The 15,084-nt window shown below is 49.9% G+C and overlaps 6 protein-coding genes across 6 annotated transcripts; 2 read left to right on the top strand and 4 right to left on the bottom strand.

Annotated features, from left to right (window-relative positions):
- Positions 1–249: 249 nt before the first annotated feature.
- Positions 250–2,430, top strand: PGRI_002750 (GPI-anchored transamidase subunit GAA1; the record flags this gene model as incomplete). Its single annotated transcript, XM_040787988.1, has 5 exons — positions 250–548; positions 601–839; positions 892–1,721; positions 1,776–2,175; positions 2,330–2,430. 5 exons carry the CDS (start codon positions 250–252, stop codon positions 2,428–2,430), a joined length of 1,869 nt encoding a protein of 622 aa, XP_040651760.1.
- A 544-nt stretch (positions 2,431–2,974) lies between these two features.
- Positions 2,975–4,103, top strand: PGRI_002760 (LysM peptidoglycan-binding domain-containing protein; the record flags this gene model as incomplete). Its single annotated transcript, XM_040787989.1, has 3 exons — positions 2,975–3,340; positions 3,409–3,968; positions 4,040–4,103. 3 exons carry the CDS (start codon positions 2,975–2,977, stop codon positions 4,101–4,103), a joined length of 990 nt encoding a protein of 329 aa, XP_040651761.1.
- Positions 4,104–4,227: 124 nt separating this feature from the next.
- On the bottom strand, positions 4,228–5,524 carry PGRI_002770 (proteasome regulatory particle lid subunit RPN9; the record flags this gene model as incomplete). The annotated part of the gene is made up of 3 exons (XM_040787990.1): positions 4,228–4,869; positions 4,932–5,167; positions 5,260–5,524. The coding sequence occupies 3 exons, from the start codon at positions 5,522–5,524 to the stop codon at positions 4,228–4,230; spliced, it is 1,143 nt and encodes a 380-aa protein (XP_040651762.1).
- A 1,128-nt stretch (positions 5,525–6,652) lies between these two features.
- On the bottom strand, positions 6,653–8,821 carry PGRI_002780 (Carbon-nitrogen hydrolase; the record flags this gene model as incomplete). Its single annotated transcript, XM_040787991.1, has 5 exons — positions 6,653–6,859; positions 6,930–7,004; positions 7,455–7,540; positions 7,900–8,715; positions 8,767–8,821. The coding sequence occupies 5 exons, from the start codon at positions 8,819–8,821 to the stop codon at positions 6,653–6,655; spliced, it is 1,239 nt and encodes a 412-aa protein (XP_040651763.1).
- Positions 8,822–9,451: 630 nt separating this feature from the next.
- Positions 9,452–10,039, bottom strand: PGRI_002790 (putative cell surface protein; the record flags this gene model as incomplete). Its single annotated transcript, XM_040787992.1, has 1 exon — positions 9,452–10,039. The coding sequence occupies one exon, from the start codon at positions 10,037–10,039 to the stop codon at positions 9,452–9,454; it is 588 nt and encodes a 195-aa protein (XP_040651764.1).
- A 681-nt stretch (positions 10,040–10,720) lies between these two features.
- PGRI_002800 (uncharacterized protein) lies at positions 10,721–15,038 on the bottom strand (the record flags this gene model as incomplete). Its single annotated transcript, XM_040787993.1, has 2 exons — positions 10,721–14,849; positions 14,917–15,038. 2 exons carry the CDS (start codon positions 15,036–15,038, stop codon positions 10,721–10,723), a joined length of 4,251 nt encoding a protein of 1,416 aa, XP_040651765.1.
- Positions 15,039–15,084: the final 46 nt, after the last annotated feature.

Consider the following 15,084-nt stretch of genomic DNA (forward strand, 5'->3'; position numbering starts at 1 on the left):
TATACTCCCATTTAATTTGCGCTGTTGGTCTTTATCGTTCGATGTAAAATCCACTTCTCCGCGCATAAACAAGCTCTCTCCACTGTTGACTTGTAAGGCTCCAAGTTCAGTCCAATTATTTCACTCATTTAACAGCTTCGCCTTCGCGGCACGGGAATTCATTTCCCGATGGTCAATAGTCAATGGCGTTGAAATGTGAGCAAACTGGAATACCACCTGTCCTTCCAGCACCAACTCCAAACTAACAAGATGCCAGCTGCAATCCGCAACTTGCGGAATAACCCCAACCTCCTTTTCGTTCGCCTTCCGAATCTCCTTTCGTTTATTTGCATTGTCGTCGGCGTTGTCTGGCTACTCCTACTGCCCCTCAACGAATACTCCCGACAAACCTACATCTCCGAGAATGCGCTCCTGCCGGGCCAAGTCCATGCGTATTTCACAGGTAGCGAGCAGAACATCTTCCGGGGGTATAAGAGAGAATTGGAAGGACTGCTGAATGATGGACAAGCGAGAGGCGGCCAAAAAGACGAGGCGGAAGTGACAGCAGCGTAGGTCGAATGAACCCGGCATTGGATGAACTATTGACTGATACTCCAACAGGGTCTCGGACAAGTTGCAGTCAATTCTGCAAGCGGCTGGTCTTAAAGTTGCCACGCAAAAATACGAATACACCTCCGCTGGGATTACGCACCGGGGAGAGAACACTTATGCTATTATCCATGCGCCGCGCGGTGATGCCACGGAGGCAATTGTGCTCGTTGCGCCATGGCTGACGGCTGATGATGAGTTGAACCTGAATGGTGTCACTCTTGCCCTGACATTGGCAAGATACTTCAAGAGTGAGTTACGTCGTTAGGCTCCTCGAGTTAGGTTACTGACAGTTGATGCTAGGATGGTCATTATGGTCCAAGGATATCATCTTCCTGATCACCCCGGACAGCAAAACCGGAACTCAGGCTTGGATCGACGCCTACCACGATATGCACCCCGCTTCGGTACAGCCGCTTCCGTTAAAGGGTGGAGCGTTGCAAGGAGCACTGGTTATTGAATATCCGTTCGAGCATCGGTTCCAGTCGCTCCATATTGTATATGATGGAGTCAATGGCCAACTCCCCAACCTCGACCTGTTCAACACGGCTGTGGCCATTGCAGGCGGCCAGATGGGTATCGGGGCCAATCTACAGGAAATGTGGGGTCACGACGACAGTTACGAGCATCGTCTGCAGACCATGTTCCGCGGTATGACCAAGCAGGGTCTTGGGTATGCCACCGGTGCACACAGCAGCTTTATGCCGTACCATATCGATGCTATCACTCTGCAGACCAAGGGTGAAGGATGGGAGGACGAGATGGCCCTGGGCCGGACGATTGAGTCTCTTTGCCGCAGCTTGAACAACTTGCTGGAGCACCTTCACCAAAGCTTTTTCTTCTACCTGCTAATGCAGTCTAACCGTTTCGTTAGCATTGGTACATATTTGCCTAGTGCCATGCTCATTGCTGGAAATTTCACGATCATGGCGATTGCCCTCTGGATGCGCACTGGGTACTACCCAGAAAGCAAGCCAAGTGCCAAACCTAAGACCGAGAAGCCACCCACTGAAGAGAAGGCCAAGGTGGATAGCATCGCAGAACGACATCTTGCTCTACCACTCTCGCTTGTTGTCGGACTCCATCTGCTCGGCCTGGTCCCGCTCTGGGTATTTAATAATGTGTTCCACCAGGTGAGATATCCTAGCCTACAACCACAAAAGTAATGGCTGCTAACAGTTCTACAGTACTTCACAACTACCACTTACATATTTGTGGTCGTCGACATCATTCTACCCCTCCTCCTCGCTGCAATCCTCTCTAATGGCCTTGGTCTCTCAAAGCCCATCATTCCCCAACAGTACCACCTGATAAAATCCTTCTCCCTCCTCCTCCTAGGTCTCTCCCTCTCGACCCTCGCCACCCTCAACTTCTCCCTTTCATTCATGATCGGTCTGCTCTGCGCGCCACTTAGCTTCGTCACTCGATTCCGAGGCTCGGCGCCATTCCGCTTGGCAACTTCCAGTCTGGGCCTGGTGATTCTCAACCTCGTCTCCCCGCCAACTGTTCTCCTTGGCGTCTGCTGGTATATGGGTGTCTCGGTCGAGGCTGTCCTCACCCAAGCAGCTTTCGGTTGGGATGTTTGGGGTATGTGGACCCAGGTCGTTGTTTGGTGTGTGTGGTGGCCGGCTTGGTTGATTGGCTCTGTGTTGCTGGGGTCTTCGATGTTCTGATATTGTACATTGTCTCATGCGTTTTACATTGATTCAATGATATAGGATATTAATAAATACAATTCCAGGATTTACATACTATTACTACAAAGAAACAGAGACAGGGTTCCGGGATATTGGACGCCCTGTGGTTGATGCTCAAGGTACATCTACCATCTGCGAATACTAACACATCCAAAAATAATGAATGTAACCAGATACCTACACTGACTTGCCACTCTCAAATAAGTTATCTGGATGTATGCCTCTTCAATATGTTTCATTTGCCACACCATACCTATCTTCAAAGAACATACATTTTCTAGTCCTCGCTCTAGGGCTCAAGCATCCATCACCTCACGGCCAATTACAGCCAAATAACATCAGTCATTTGACGCCAGAAGAGCCCAAGGAAGTTGAACAAAGACCACGCCTAACTTTGTACCTCCCATATCGAAGAGGTCATGCACGTCTGATCCAAGCGAACAATGAAAACACCAAAGATATCAAACTTCCACCACCACACATTTCCCCGACTCTTTGTCCAACCCTTGAACAATACTAACATTTCACATTCATCAACTGCATGAATGTTACATTGTTCTCATCCAATTCCAACAAGCCAACCCTACCTCGGACCTAGTTCTATTTCTTCCACCTCCGTCCCAATACCCTCTATCAATCTATATAAAGAATGATCCTTATTACTCGAATATCTATACTCCAGATCAAAGATGTTCCGAATCACCCTCGTCGCCCTATGTCTCTTCCTACTCCATATGACAAAAGCCACAGCCCCAAAACCAACAACAGACGGCTATTGTTTCAAATATATCATCCAGGGCTATGATACATGTTCACTAATTGCCAAAAAGCACAGCATAACCGAAGCCGACATCGAAAGCTTCAATAAAGACACCTGGGCATGGCTCGGATGCGATCGTCTATACCAGGGCGACTTTATCTGTCTCAGCGCAGGAAAACCGCCAATGCCAATGGCTCTACCTCAAGCTACTTGCGGTCCACAAGTACCCGGCACAGTTCGGCCGGCGAAATGGGCGGATCTGGCCGGTTTGAATCCATGTCCTTCGTCGAAATGTGTAAGTACATATACCCCATAACCTGATAACCGATACATATGCAGTTATGATCTAGTCTAACAAAACAGTGTGCATTCTGGGGCCAATGTGGTGTCTCTGAATTATATTGTCAGAATTACCGCGCACCTCCCGCCGGTCCTACGGCGACGGTGAAATGCGCAACAGAGGCTCCGAAATCACTGCCTAGTTCAACGAACAAGTCTGAACCGGATTCGAAGGGCTCGAAAGACTCGAACTCGAAATCAGATCCCAAATCCAAGTCTGACTCTAAATCTACAACTAAAGCTACCACCAAAGCTGAGCCTACAACAACAAAGACTAAACCAACATCTACAAAAACGAAAAAGAAATGGACGCCCGAACCAACGGTATCACAGTATCCCTGGAAAGCACCCTGGGAGATGACGATGTACAGCGAACTCGGCTGCGAGGGAGATTATTACCATCTGGAGGGGTATAACAAGAAATTCCTGGACGACGAAGGATGTCTTGCTATCCACGGTGGTCTTAATAGTAAGTTTACGGAGACGGGGGTTACGTGTAAATGGTGGCCGGATGGGAGTTTGACATGGAAGAATTGTGATGCGGGAACACTAAAGAAACCGAAGTCTTGGGTTGTTAAGAATGGGTATTGCAAGGTGTTCAGTAAAGCTGATTGTGATTGTTCTGATAACTGGAGTTTGTTTTATTTGCCCGAAGGATGTACGAATACGACGAGCAAGGATCATACGCCTCAATGGGAGGCTTTGCAGTGTTCTATTGATGGGAGGAAATGGCCTTGAGATTATGTTATTCTTTCTTGACTTGGAGAAAGTAGATATGTCTAGTTGGAGAAAAAAAGATACCATTGTATTCATTATAATAGAAATTCAGAACACAAGATAAGACTATGCTGCCCAAACATCCTTACCAGCACCCTCGATCCAATGACCGAGCTGGTTGACACCAGCATCCCAGTCCTTAAGACGGTTGCGCATGCCATCAATCTGCTTCATATCCAGAACCTTGGGCTGAACCCAGTGGATCTGTGCGACTTGGGCAACCTGATCAATGGACCCACGTAGCAAACCCAGCGACAAGGCCTTCATAACGAGATGCTCGATCTCATCTGGCTGAACCTTAGTCTCGGATGCAATAGCCTGGAAGGAAAGAGAGCGGTCGTGAGGGGGACGGTGGAAGACCATCTCCGTCAGTGCCGCGAGCGAGATCTTCTGGTACAGGAATACGCGGTGTGACTCGAGCAGCTTGTTCTTGCTGATGTTACCGGCCAACACATCGTAGGCAGTCAGGTCGCCCCGGTTGAAAGCGAAAAGAAGCTCGCGGAGCCAGTTGTGCGGGGTCTGGGTCAGCGAGTCCAGGATGGGGTGCAGGAGGAGCTCTCCGAAGTTGTAGATCGTCTCTGATACCAGGGCGGCTACGCTGAGGTTGTAGGCGCGCGATGCGCGCTCGGTCTCGGTGAGTTCTTCCAGGTCAATGCAGGCGAGGTAGAGGAGGGCGTTTTTGTAGAAGGAGGCGAATTCTTGCTTAGCCTGTTGTGGGTGTTAGCTTCAATTTGAGCGTGTCCGGAGACAGGATACCGCAAGTCACGTACGTGGTAGTAGTCCGCGTTCACTTTGTAGAATGATGCGTGCACGACGGTTTCGACTGAGTCGAACGTGTCTAGCACGCGCTGGCAGGTGGCTAGGTCTGTCTGTGCTCCTTCCAGATCCTTCAGCGACAGCTTGACGTTGGCAACGTCAGCGAGCGCGTAGACATATGCATCCTGTGTATTGGCCGTATCTGTCTTGCTAGCGAGAGATGTGAGGAAAGCCAGTCGTTCTTGGTCATCTAGAGGGAGATGGTTAGCTTGCATCTACACAACCCCGAATGCTCATCATGGTAGGGTTTAGAGCTTCCGGACTAGATTACAGGTCACCAACCTGTGCATTCTGTGGCTGCCATCAACCCTAGCGACACAAACTTGAGCTGATTGACCCGGTCGGCGAAACTGAGCACGAATGTCTTAAAGAGGGCTAAACGATGGGGAGCACTCTCTGGCATGCGGAAGAACTCGACCAACGAGTCTGTAAGCTGATGCCATAGTTTGCGCTCCCAGTAATCTTCGAAGGTGAGGAAGTAGGGTTGTGTCTCTGGGCTTCCTTGTGCTTGCTGCTCGAGCAAGAAGTCGGGGATCTTGGACTCCATAGTGGAGATCTGAGTGCTGTTTGAGTTGAATTCACTAATAGAGGACGAGATGTTGGAGCAAGAAACGAAGGTAGGGAAACTCGGGCGGAATTGGAGATGTTGATGGTTGATGCGGACTGCAAGAGAGCTGATATGATGTCCTCACACTCGGCAGTTTGGGGAGCTCTCACTCACCGCCCTGGCTTCCACCGTCTTCGATGCTTTGCTGTTTCAACGTCAGTTCTTTACTTGGATTTTTATTAATATCTTGGTTTTTATTCAGATACAAACAATTAGGCATTATAAGACGCTAATAAATAGGGTAATATCTAGTGTTGTACCTGCCTGTATGCTTCTTTGTTGGGCCTTGCTTCCGCTTATACTACATAAATATATATCAGACACCGATGGGAGGGTTGACCATCTTTTTATTATTGTATCCAATATTCGCGAAGGATAAGCACAATGCAGGATACACAAGCAGGTCTAATACAAATGAGAAGACATAAAATGTTACAAAAGAAACAAGATAGCATTCAGAGCGATGAGCCGCTAGCGTTGGATGTCACAGTATAAGGTGTTGAGACCTCGAAGCAACAGGACATGTTGTAAACATTAAACCAATCTTATTTGCATGACTATGTTTTTCCTGGTGGTGTGAAGATACTCATCAGGCAGACACAAGAGAATTGCCGTGGATGTATAGATTGAAAGCGCATTATAGACCGTCGAGAGTCTTGTGAATGAACAAGTTGCTCTGATCGATGGCAGACAGTTAAGAATCCACATTTCCCATATTTAGAGACAGAGTATGAAGGTGGCCATTGCTAGGATAAGAACAAAGACGATGCACAAGTATAGACTCGACATGTAGTCATTAGATGCTGATTTGACTGAATTGATGGCTCCTGTGCCTAGCCCTGATTGGATGGAGTGGAGAACTAGATGTAATTAAATGAACTTGGAAGATAGTTTATCGTGTTGCTTCTGATGCCGCAGGACACGCCAATTACAGTTGACCAGATACTACAAACTAAGACAAAGCATATAAGGAAGCCCCAAAGGGAAAGGTATTTTGTATTTTGTAAAACCCCGACCACACCCCAGCTGGGTACATGGAATCATAGATGCTAACGAAAAGCGACACGTTTAAGCGTCATCGACGGTGGTGGTGTGGAGACCCTTGGGGTCCTTGACGTTGACAGCCTGGACGTGGGAGTAGAGACGCTCCTTGGCGTTCTCCTCGTCGTTACGCTTGCGGGAGATGCGAACGCGGAGACGGAAAGGAACACCCTTGATACCGGCCTCCCAGACCTTCTTGTTCAGCTGGGGGTCGACGCGGACGTCCTTGGTACCCTGTTGGTCGAGCATGTGAGCAGACTGATTCCCCAGGATTTAAGAGAGAGAGAGCATCGGTCAAACTTACCATAGCCTGGGTAGCGAAGGCGCGGATCTCCTTGATGGCCTTAGGAGCACGCTTCTTGAAGGAGACGCCGTGGCACTATAATTCCGGAAAAGAAGTTGCAATCAGTCTTCCGCCCGAATGCCATCTGCTAGAGAAAACTCTGCGCGATGAATGTTCTGGTCTTTCGGCCATAGTGGACTTCATAAAACTAATTCTTCTTTTGTGTTCCGGGTGCGGATATGTGTGGATGCGAGTGAAGACTTTTTCAAGATCTCCTCTCGGCTGTCTCTATTACGCAGACAAAAGACAAAAATGCCATGTCCTACCTGTAGATTTCTCCACAGGTCATGGTGAGGATGGTGGTGGTGACATAGGGGATTGGTTTCCCATATCCTCGACACACACACACCAACCCACACCACACACATTCTTTTCCGTAACAAATTCCATTTTCAGGAAAAGTTCTTGTTCTCTGTCCATTATATGCCTCCAGAACCGAATCGTATTCGAATCGTCGCAGGTAGACTGGGAAAGGGTTCAACATACTCGCTTGTGCAGGTTGATGGTGTACTCGCGAGACACCACATCGGCGATAGCCGAGCGCTTGTTGCCGGTCTTGACGTTGGACATCTCTGCGGAGAAGGTTAGATGGTTATTTCGGAGTATTGATTGAGGAGACTGACTGAAGGGGTGGTCGACGGTGGGCGGAAGTGATCGATTGACAGAAGGGAAAGTTCGCGGTCAATTTTCGAGTGAAATTCAGTGTGGTCTCGCTTGACTGTGTGGAGTCTGATTGGATGGAGTGGGGTTATATAATAGCCAATGATATCTTGCTAGTGGATAGATGCCTCAGGCAATAATTACCTTATTCAACTATCAAAAATCCATACATTTTGCTAATTGAATATTCAGACCATTTAAACTATCTCTAGATGAATTTGATATAATTTCTAAGATGCCATATAGTTCCCTAGCGCCATTTATTTCTGACCTGCACTCACATCAGGGTAAAGGTCAAATCGCCGCTGGGTGGAGATAGGAATTCCACTGCGGATATTCGCAATCGCATCATTATCCAAGTCAGCGTAAATAATGGTTTCCTTCTCTTCAGCTTCAGATACAATCTTTGCACTGGGGTCAGCGACCAAAGTGTGACCATAGGCATGGTAGGCGGCATCCATATCACGGGCCGGGCTGCAGAGCGCCACATATGACTGGTTATCAACAGCTCTGGCACGACCAAGGAGAGACCAATGCAGAGGACCGGTGGTTGTGTTAAAGGCTCCCGGGTAGACGAGGAGGAAAGCGCCCTGACGAGCGGCAATCATGGCTCCTTCTGGGAAACGGATATCGTAGCAGATGGCCAGACCGATCTTTCCGTACTCCGGGAGATCAATGACTGTCAGTTTGTTGCCGGGTGAAAGTACATCACTCTCCTTGAACTGGATCTTGCCCGGGATATCAATGTCGAACAGATGCGTCTTGCGATGAGTGCCGATCAATGCGCCTGTCGGCGAGAAGACCAACGAGGTATTGTAGTACTTCTTACTGGAAGGCTCCAGCTCAGGAATACTTCCGCCGACAAGGTATGCATTTGCCTCCACGGCGATGGCCGACAGGGCGTGGAAGGAGGGCGATTGTTCAATCGTAGGCGGAGAGGGGAGGAGGGTCTCGGCATATTTTGGGAAGAAATTTGTGCCATAGGGTGAGTTAAAGCACTCTGGAAGAACGATCAATCGTGCACCGGCCTTTGCAGCTTCGAGGACTTTGCTCCGAGCATGAGAAAGGTTCGCGGCCTTGTCAGCTCCTAAATGGTTTGGTCAGCTGGGAAAACGGTAGAGTTAGGATGGATTCAAACCTGACGCGAGCTGGATAAGAGCCAATTTCAGGGGTTGTTTCAAGAAGGTAGCCATTGTTGGGAATATGAAGAAGAAGAGTTGTGGGGGGACGACTGGAATGATATCGGAATTGCGAATTGCGGGGACGGCCATTTCGCCGATAAGCCGACATTCAAATTTGTTCCTGTCTCTTAAAGAGAATTAAACGACTTTCTAAATAATTTCAGTAGATATAACTTTTTCTGGCTTCAAGAACAATTTCGATTAGATATTGGGAGATTGTGCTATAACTACATGGTATTTTAGGCCTAATAATAACAGTTTCATGGAAAATTTGCACTTCTACACACCTCCGAATAGGCCGAGATCGCGGTAAATTGCCTCTCTCCGGATAAAACTGTAGAGTTGTGCTTCATATACCTGTTCACCTCACCTGTGTTGTTCGAATCAGCACTTAAATGTACTCTAGAAAACGCCAGTCCTCATAGCTATTTCCCATTTCTAACCCAAATCCACGGTGATCCTCTAATACGATTGGATCTTCGGGTCGTGGTGATCGGCGATGCGGCTCAAAGGATTCGAGGGTTTATAAGGTGAACAGCCTTTATAATTTCTCCATAGTATTTCTTACTTAGCTAAATCCACTCTTATCTCCAAAACCTGAATATAATCCATTTCCCACAAGATATAAGCACAAAAGTTAAATTACAGCACCATAGCCCCAACCACAGCAGCCATCACACCCACAACACCAACCAAATTAGAGGCAGGAGTAGCAGCAGCATTGAAAGTAGACGAGCTAGTCACAGAAGCCGAAGTAGAAGCCTCATCCGAAGTGGAAATCTTCAAAGAAGTCGCGATTGCGCTAAGACTGGAAGGAGAGTCGGTAATCATGCTATTAGCCTGAGCAGAAGATGTGGAAGACGAGCCCGACGCCTCAGAAGTGTGCGTGGCGGACGTGAGCACAATATCCGTTGACGAAGCAGTCGATGCCACGGTGGATGTTGAGGCAGCCTGTTTGCCGTTGGGACCCCAGCCCTCCAGATAGTCGGGAGTAAGGGTTGCTGTTCCGGTGTATTGTGGACATCCTGGTTGGGTGGTCTTTGGGGGAGCGCGGCCGCCGCCGCAGTCGAGGATTGAGCAGATTTCGCCGCTGTCTGGGACGTACCAGAGGTAGCTGGCGTAGTAGTGGTCGAATATGACTTCTGAGGAGACGCAGCCTTCCAGGTCAGTGCGGGCTGTGGCGAGGTTGGTGAGGCTGGCGAGGCCGAGGAGAAAAAGAGCGGGCTTCATTGAGAGAAATTTAATGAGTGACTAAGAAGAATAGAATAAAAGAGAAAGGAAAAAGGGAAATACGAGTTTAAGCCTTTTGGGCACCGGAGTCTCGGCTCTTCGAAATCAAAGACTCAGGGGCTACGGTCTACAGGTCTTTTTGATTTTGGAAGGTTTAAATAGAAGAAAATTCATTTTATTTTTTTTTAAAAAAAATCATTTTCACAGAAATACAATGTAGACCCCCATTATTTCCAATACCAGTGGGCCCGGGGACTCATCCGGGCCCTAACTGGGCTTAAAAGACCGACGCCATTGGCCTGGAAGCTGGCCCATAAAGCCAGGCCTACTTCGTCTAACTTGAACCCGTTGGGCCCAGGGAGAGACTCACCTGGGCCCTAACTGAGCTCAAAAGACAAGAGACCGATGCCAGCTTGAAGCTGGCCCACGCGAAGCCGGGCCAACTATCTCCAACGGGTCGAGTCACAAAAAAACAAAAACAAAGAAAAAGAAAAAACACAACGGAAAGCGAGAAATCAAAAAGAAACTGAAACGCAAATGCAAACCTAGGCCATGCGCTTGGACATAAACATACACTCCCAAAAGGGAGGAGAAAGATGAGAACATATGGAAAAAGCCATATGAAGAGACATGGAGAAGAGATAGAAGGAATGTAGAGGACAGAATGAGATAGAAGTGAATCTAGTTCTTGATCTCATGGACCAATTTGAGGAACTCCTGCAGTCTCTCAGGCTTCACTCGAACTGCCCAATGTGAGAGCTGCCCGCTCTCATTAGGTAGCAGGAACTGAACACTGTTGCTGGTGGGAATGTACTCGAACTCTTTCTTCAGTAGACTGTTCATGGTGACATTCCCACTTGGCTCGGCACGGCACACGATCCGCGCACGTCCAGTGACAGGGTGCTTTAGAAGGCGGACGGGACCGGTTCCTTTGACGAGCCATTTACGATCCTCAAGCTTGAAAACGCGGGATTTGTCTTCAAACACAACAATCTCTTCTTCTTCACCGCCGTTGCCCTTTGCCAGATCGAAAATTTCACCAGACTCATTGTCCTCATCATCAGTGCCGACGGGGGTTGACTCAGCAGAAGCCATCGCGGGCTGTGCTGCAGTGGAGACCCGTTCAAACAAACTGGCACCCGCAGAAGGAGGGGGAGGCGATGGCTTCGTCTTTTTGGCGGGGGAATTATCTTCCTTGTCACTTTCATCCGCAAACGCCTTGCGTTTCGGCGAGGTAGGCTTGGGCCCGAAAATGTTCGAAGCTGGTGTGGGCCCGCCGAAGATGTTCTCGGTAGACTTCGCCTTCTTTGGGGGGGAATCATTTTCATCGTCACTCTCATCTGCAGAGGCCTTGCGTTTTGGCGAGGTCGGCTTGAGCTTGCCGAAAATGTTCTGCGAGAGTGGGACCGGCTTACGATTTGATCTGAAGACCGAAGATTCGCTGGAGGAGCTTGAAGGGCCTGCACCATATGCACCAAAGAAAGGAGGCGGGCTTCCGGGCTTGCCTCCAAAGAGTGCGGCATCCGCAGGCGAACGCATTTCTGATCCGGCGATAGTTGAAAATCCAGACGAGTCAGTGGATGATTTAAGGAACGGAGGATGATCTTGCGAGGAAGAGACAGAGTCGTTTGATCCAGGGGGAGGAGGCAAAGTAGAAAACGGACAACGAAGGGTAGCAGGGGTTTCGGGACTGGCACGGCCCGCAGCTGTGACAGGGGCGGCAGACGTGGCAGGCTCCTTGACGCTCTGTGAAGCAGTGTCATCACTATCAACGAACTTGAAACCCTCCCCAGGGACAAAAACGGCACGCTTTTTAGCTGCCTCTGCGATTTGAGCGAGCTTCTCACGCTGACGTTCTTCATCTCTGCGCTCCCACTCCTCCTCAGTCTCTTCATCGGAGTCAAACTCTTCGGCCTTTCTCTTGGCCTTAAGATCAGCCAAGGTTTTGTCCGACTCAGCCTTCATCTGCTCATCAAAATTGACGCCGGTGGCTGGTCCACCGAACTTGGGAATTTTGAAAGCAGAAGGGCCGGTTGAGGTGCCTGCGCCATCGAACTTGGGAATTTTGAAAGCAGAAGGGCCGGTTGAGGTGCCTGCGCCGTCGAACTTAGGGATTTCAACAGGAGCTGCGGCCAAAGAAGGTCCAGCAACAGAAGCGGTCACCGAAGCAGGAGCCGGGGCAACAGGAGCTGCGGCTGAAGAAGGACCAGCAATAGAAGCAGTTAGCGAAGTAGGAGCTGCGGCCGAAGAAGGACCAGCAATAGAAGTAGTCACCGGAGCAGGAGCCGGGGCAACAGGAGCAGTAGAAACTTGAGCTGCAACCGGGGCGGAAGCATCAGCAGAAGTAGCTGCTGGAAGAGTAGAGGGAGCGGAGAAGGATTGCGCGAACTTGGAGGAAGTGCTAGATCCGCCCGAAGCTTTCTTGGCATGTGCCTGGCGGTTCTCCTCAAGACTAGGAGGCACGAAGGTGGGAGGGGTAGGGATATGAGGAGGCACGCAGCCATCTGGGGCTTCCTTGGCAGCATCGCGTTCATCGATGGCGGCACGTTTGGCCTCTTCCTCGGGGTTGATTGACCCAATGGGAACACCAAGCTCACGGCGAAGTTCAGCATAAAGAATGAGGACTTCGTCGATATCATCAGTCATGGGGTCACATTTGGCGATCTCACGCTGGAACGACTCGGTCAAGGCTCCAATCTTCATGAGAAGGATGGAGCGTTCGCGAAGCTCGCCCGTCGGGTCTTCCGGGAAAAGACGCTTAAGCGGCATGTCGTCAAAGTCTTTAGGTAAAGAATGATCAATTGATAAAGAATAATCAGGTCGAGGGAAAAGACTGTCAGAATATGAAGCAGTAAAAGTTGTAGAAACAGTAGAAGTTGAGGAGGAGGAGGGGAGAGAAGAAGAGGAAGAAGAAGGTAAACAAGACGGGCTTTTAGAGTCGCGTGGCGACGGCGATTGCGCGAACGACACTTTTTGGGCAGGAGCGTTGGTCGCAACTTTGGTCGCAACTTTGGTCACAGCGTTGGTCGCTCCTTCCGTTTGAGGTTCATTCGACACCTTAGGCTCAGCGGTGAATGGGTTTGTCAATGGGCTACTCAGAGCTGCAACACTGTTGTCCTTATTCAGCTTGTTGTCAGCTGCTGTACTGGCACCGAAGAGAGATGTGCTCGGTGTCTGGGCCTTTGCAGCCTGCTCTGTCGGCTTTGGCGAGAATGAATTGTTGAACGCGTTATTTCCTGAAAGGCTCGCGAATGGATTGATAGGTGTCGCCTGTGCTGACTTTTCTTCTCCAACCTTAGACGGTGTAGGAGATGCCCCAAACATTGAACCGAATGTTGAGGTCCCTGCAGGCACAGGAGTCTGCTCTTGACTTGTAACCTTCGGCGCGAAAACACTGCTCACTGCTGATTCTTCCTTCTCAGCCTCTACAGGTTTCGCGGCCACAGATGTTCCAAACATGGGCTTGAACGGCTGGTCTGCTGCAGGCTTTGCAGCTGCGTTCTCAGCAACCGGCTTTGGCGAGAACATGTTACCAAATGCTGGCGAAGCAGTCTGTTCTTTTCCGGTCTCCGCAACCTTCGACGCCGCAGGTGTGCCAAACATGAACGGCTGTGTCCCGGCAGGCTTTGCAGTTGCATTCTCAACAGCCGGCTTTGGCGAGAACATATTACCAAATGCTGGCGGAGCTGTCTGCTCTTTTACAGTCTCCGAAACTTTCGGTGCCGCGGGTGTACCAAACATGAACGGCCGTGTCTCGGCAGGCTTTCCAGAACCTTCGGTCCCAGTAACCTTCGGAGATGAGAAAGTCCCAAATGAACTTGGCGCCGACAGTGTTGCAAACGGATTGCCTGCCTTTGGTTCTTCTGCCGCTGGCTTAGGAGCAAATATGTTGCTAGTAGACCCTGAGGGCTGAGAGCTGGAGGTCGAACCGAAAAGAGTACCAAAAGGCTTTGCCTGCTCTGCGGGCTTCGTAGGAGTTTGCTCTGCCGCCGTTGTCTTCGGGGCAAACAGGTTAGTGCTGCTGGCTGGAGCCGGCCCTGACAGGTTCGCAAATGGATTGCTGGCTGTTGGCTGCTGCTTGTCTGCATCCAGAGGTTTCGAAGCGGCAGGCGTTGACCCGAAAAGAGGTTTGAAAGGCTGGGTCTCCGCAGGCTTGTCGGCCGGTTTCTCAAGCGCAGTTGTCTTCGGTGCAAATGGATTGCTGGCCGAACTCTGCCCTGAAATATTTGAGAATGAAGTACCAAGTGCCGATGGACCTGCGGCTGGCTTTGGTGCAAACAAGGAAGCCCCCTTGGGCTTGGTGTCGGGCGAAGTTTGCATGCTGTCATCTGCAGGTGAAGTCATGTGTGATGTAGATTGCCCGAACAGGGCGGGCTTTACTGGTGTGCTTGTGTTTTGTTGCGCTCCGAATCCACCGAACGACGGAGTGGACTGGTTTCCGGCATTGAATCCCCCAAAGCTGAATCCATTGGTACTCGACTGAGAGTTTCCGCCAAATGATGTGTTTATAGAAAAAGAATTGCTCGCTGGTGCAGACCCAAATGAGGTAGGGCCCGCACCAAAGCTGAATGACGCCTGACCACCTGCCTGGCCGTTAGTGCCCGACGAGAACATTCCACCCTGGCTGGGCCCCGAGCTTGCCCCAGGGAAGCTTTGACTCTGAGTCTGACCAAATGTGAACCCAGTCGACGGGGTGGGTGCTGGCGCCGAGGCCGGGGCCACGGATGCGAAAGGGTTGAATGAAGCCGTATCAGACGCGCCTCCGCCGGTTGTGGGAGTTGGAGCCCGGCGTTTACGAACATCCTTGATCCTAAAGGTTTCAAAAGAGATCATCAGTCAGTTTATGGTCATCCGCTACTATCTGAGTTATCACTTACTTTCTGTTGGCTAACTGAGCGGCTGTGGCCCGGTGAGGTTTGTCATCGGGGGTGCTAGCCATCCCGAAAATGCCCTCATCTTCTTTAGATCCCTGAGGGCCTTGAGCTCCACGTTTCAACATATTGAATGAATGAAAACCACCGTTGGTTGTATGCTTGCAATCGCGA

This window comes from Penicillium griseofulvum (genome assembly GCF_001561935.1).
Source record: "Penicillium griseofulvum strain PG3 chromosome Unknown contig_79, whole genome shotgun sequence".
NCBI classification, from domain to species: Eukaryota; Fungi; Ascomycota; class Eurotiomycetes; order Eurotiales; family Aspergillaceae; genus Penicillium; species Penicillium griseofulvum.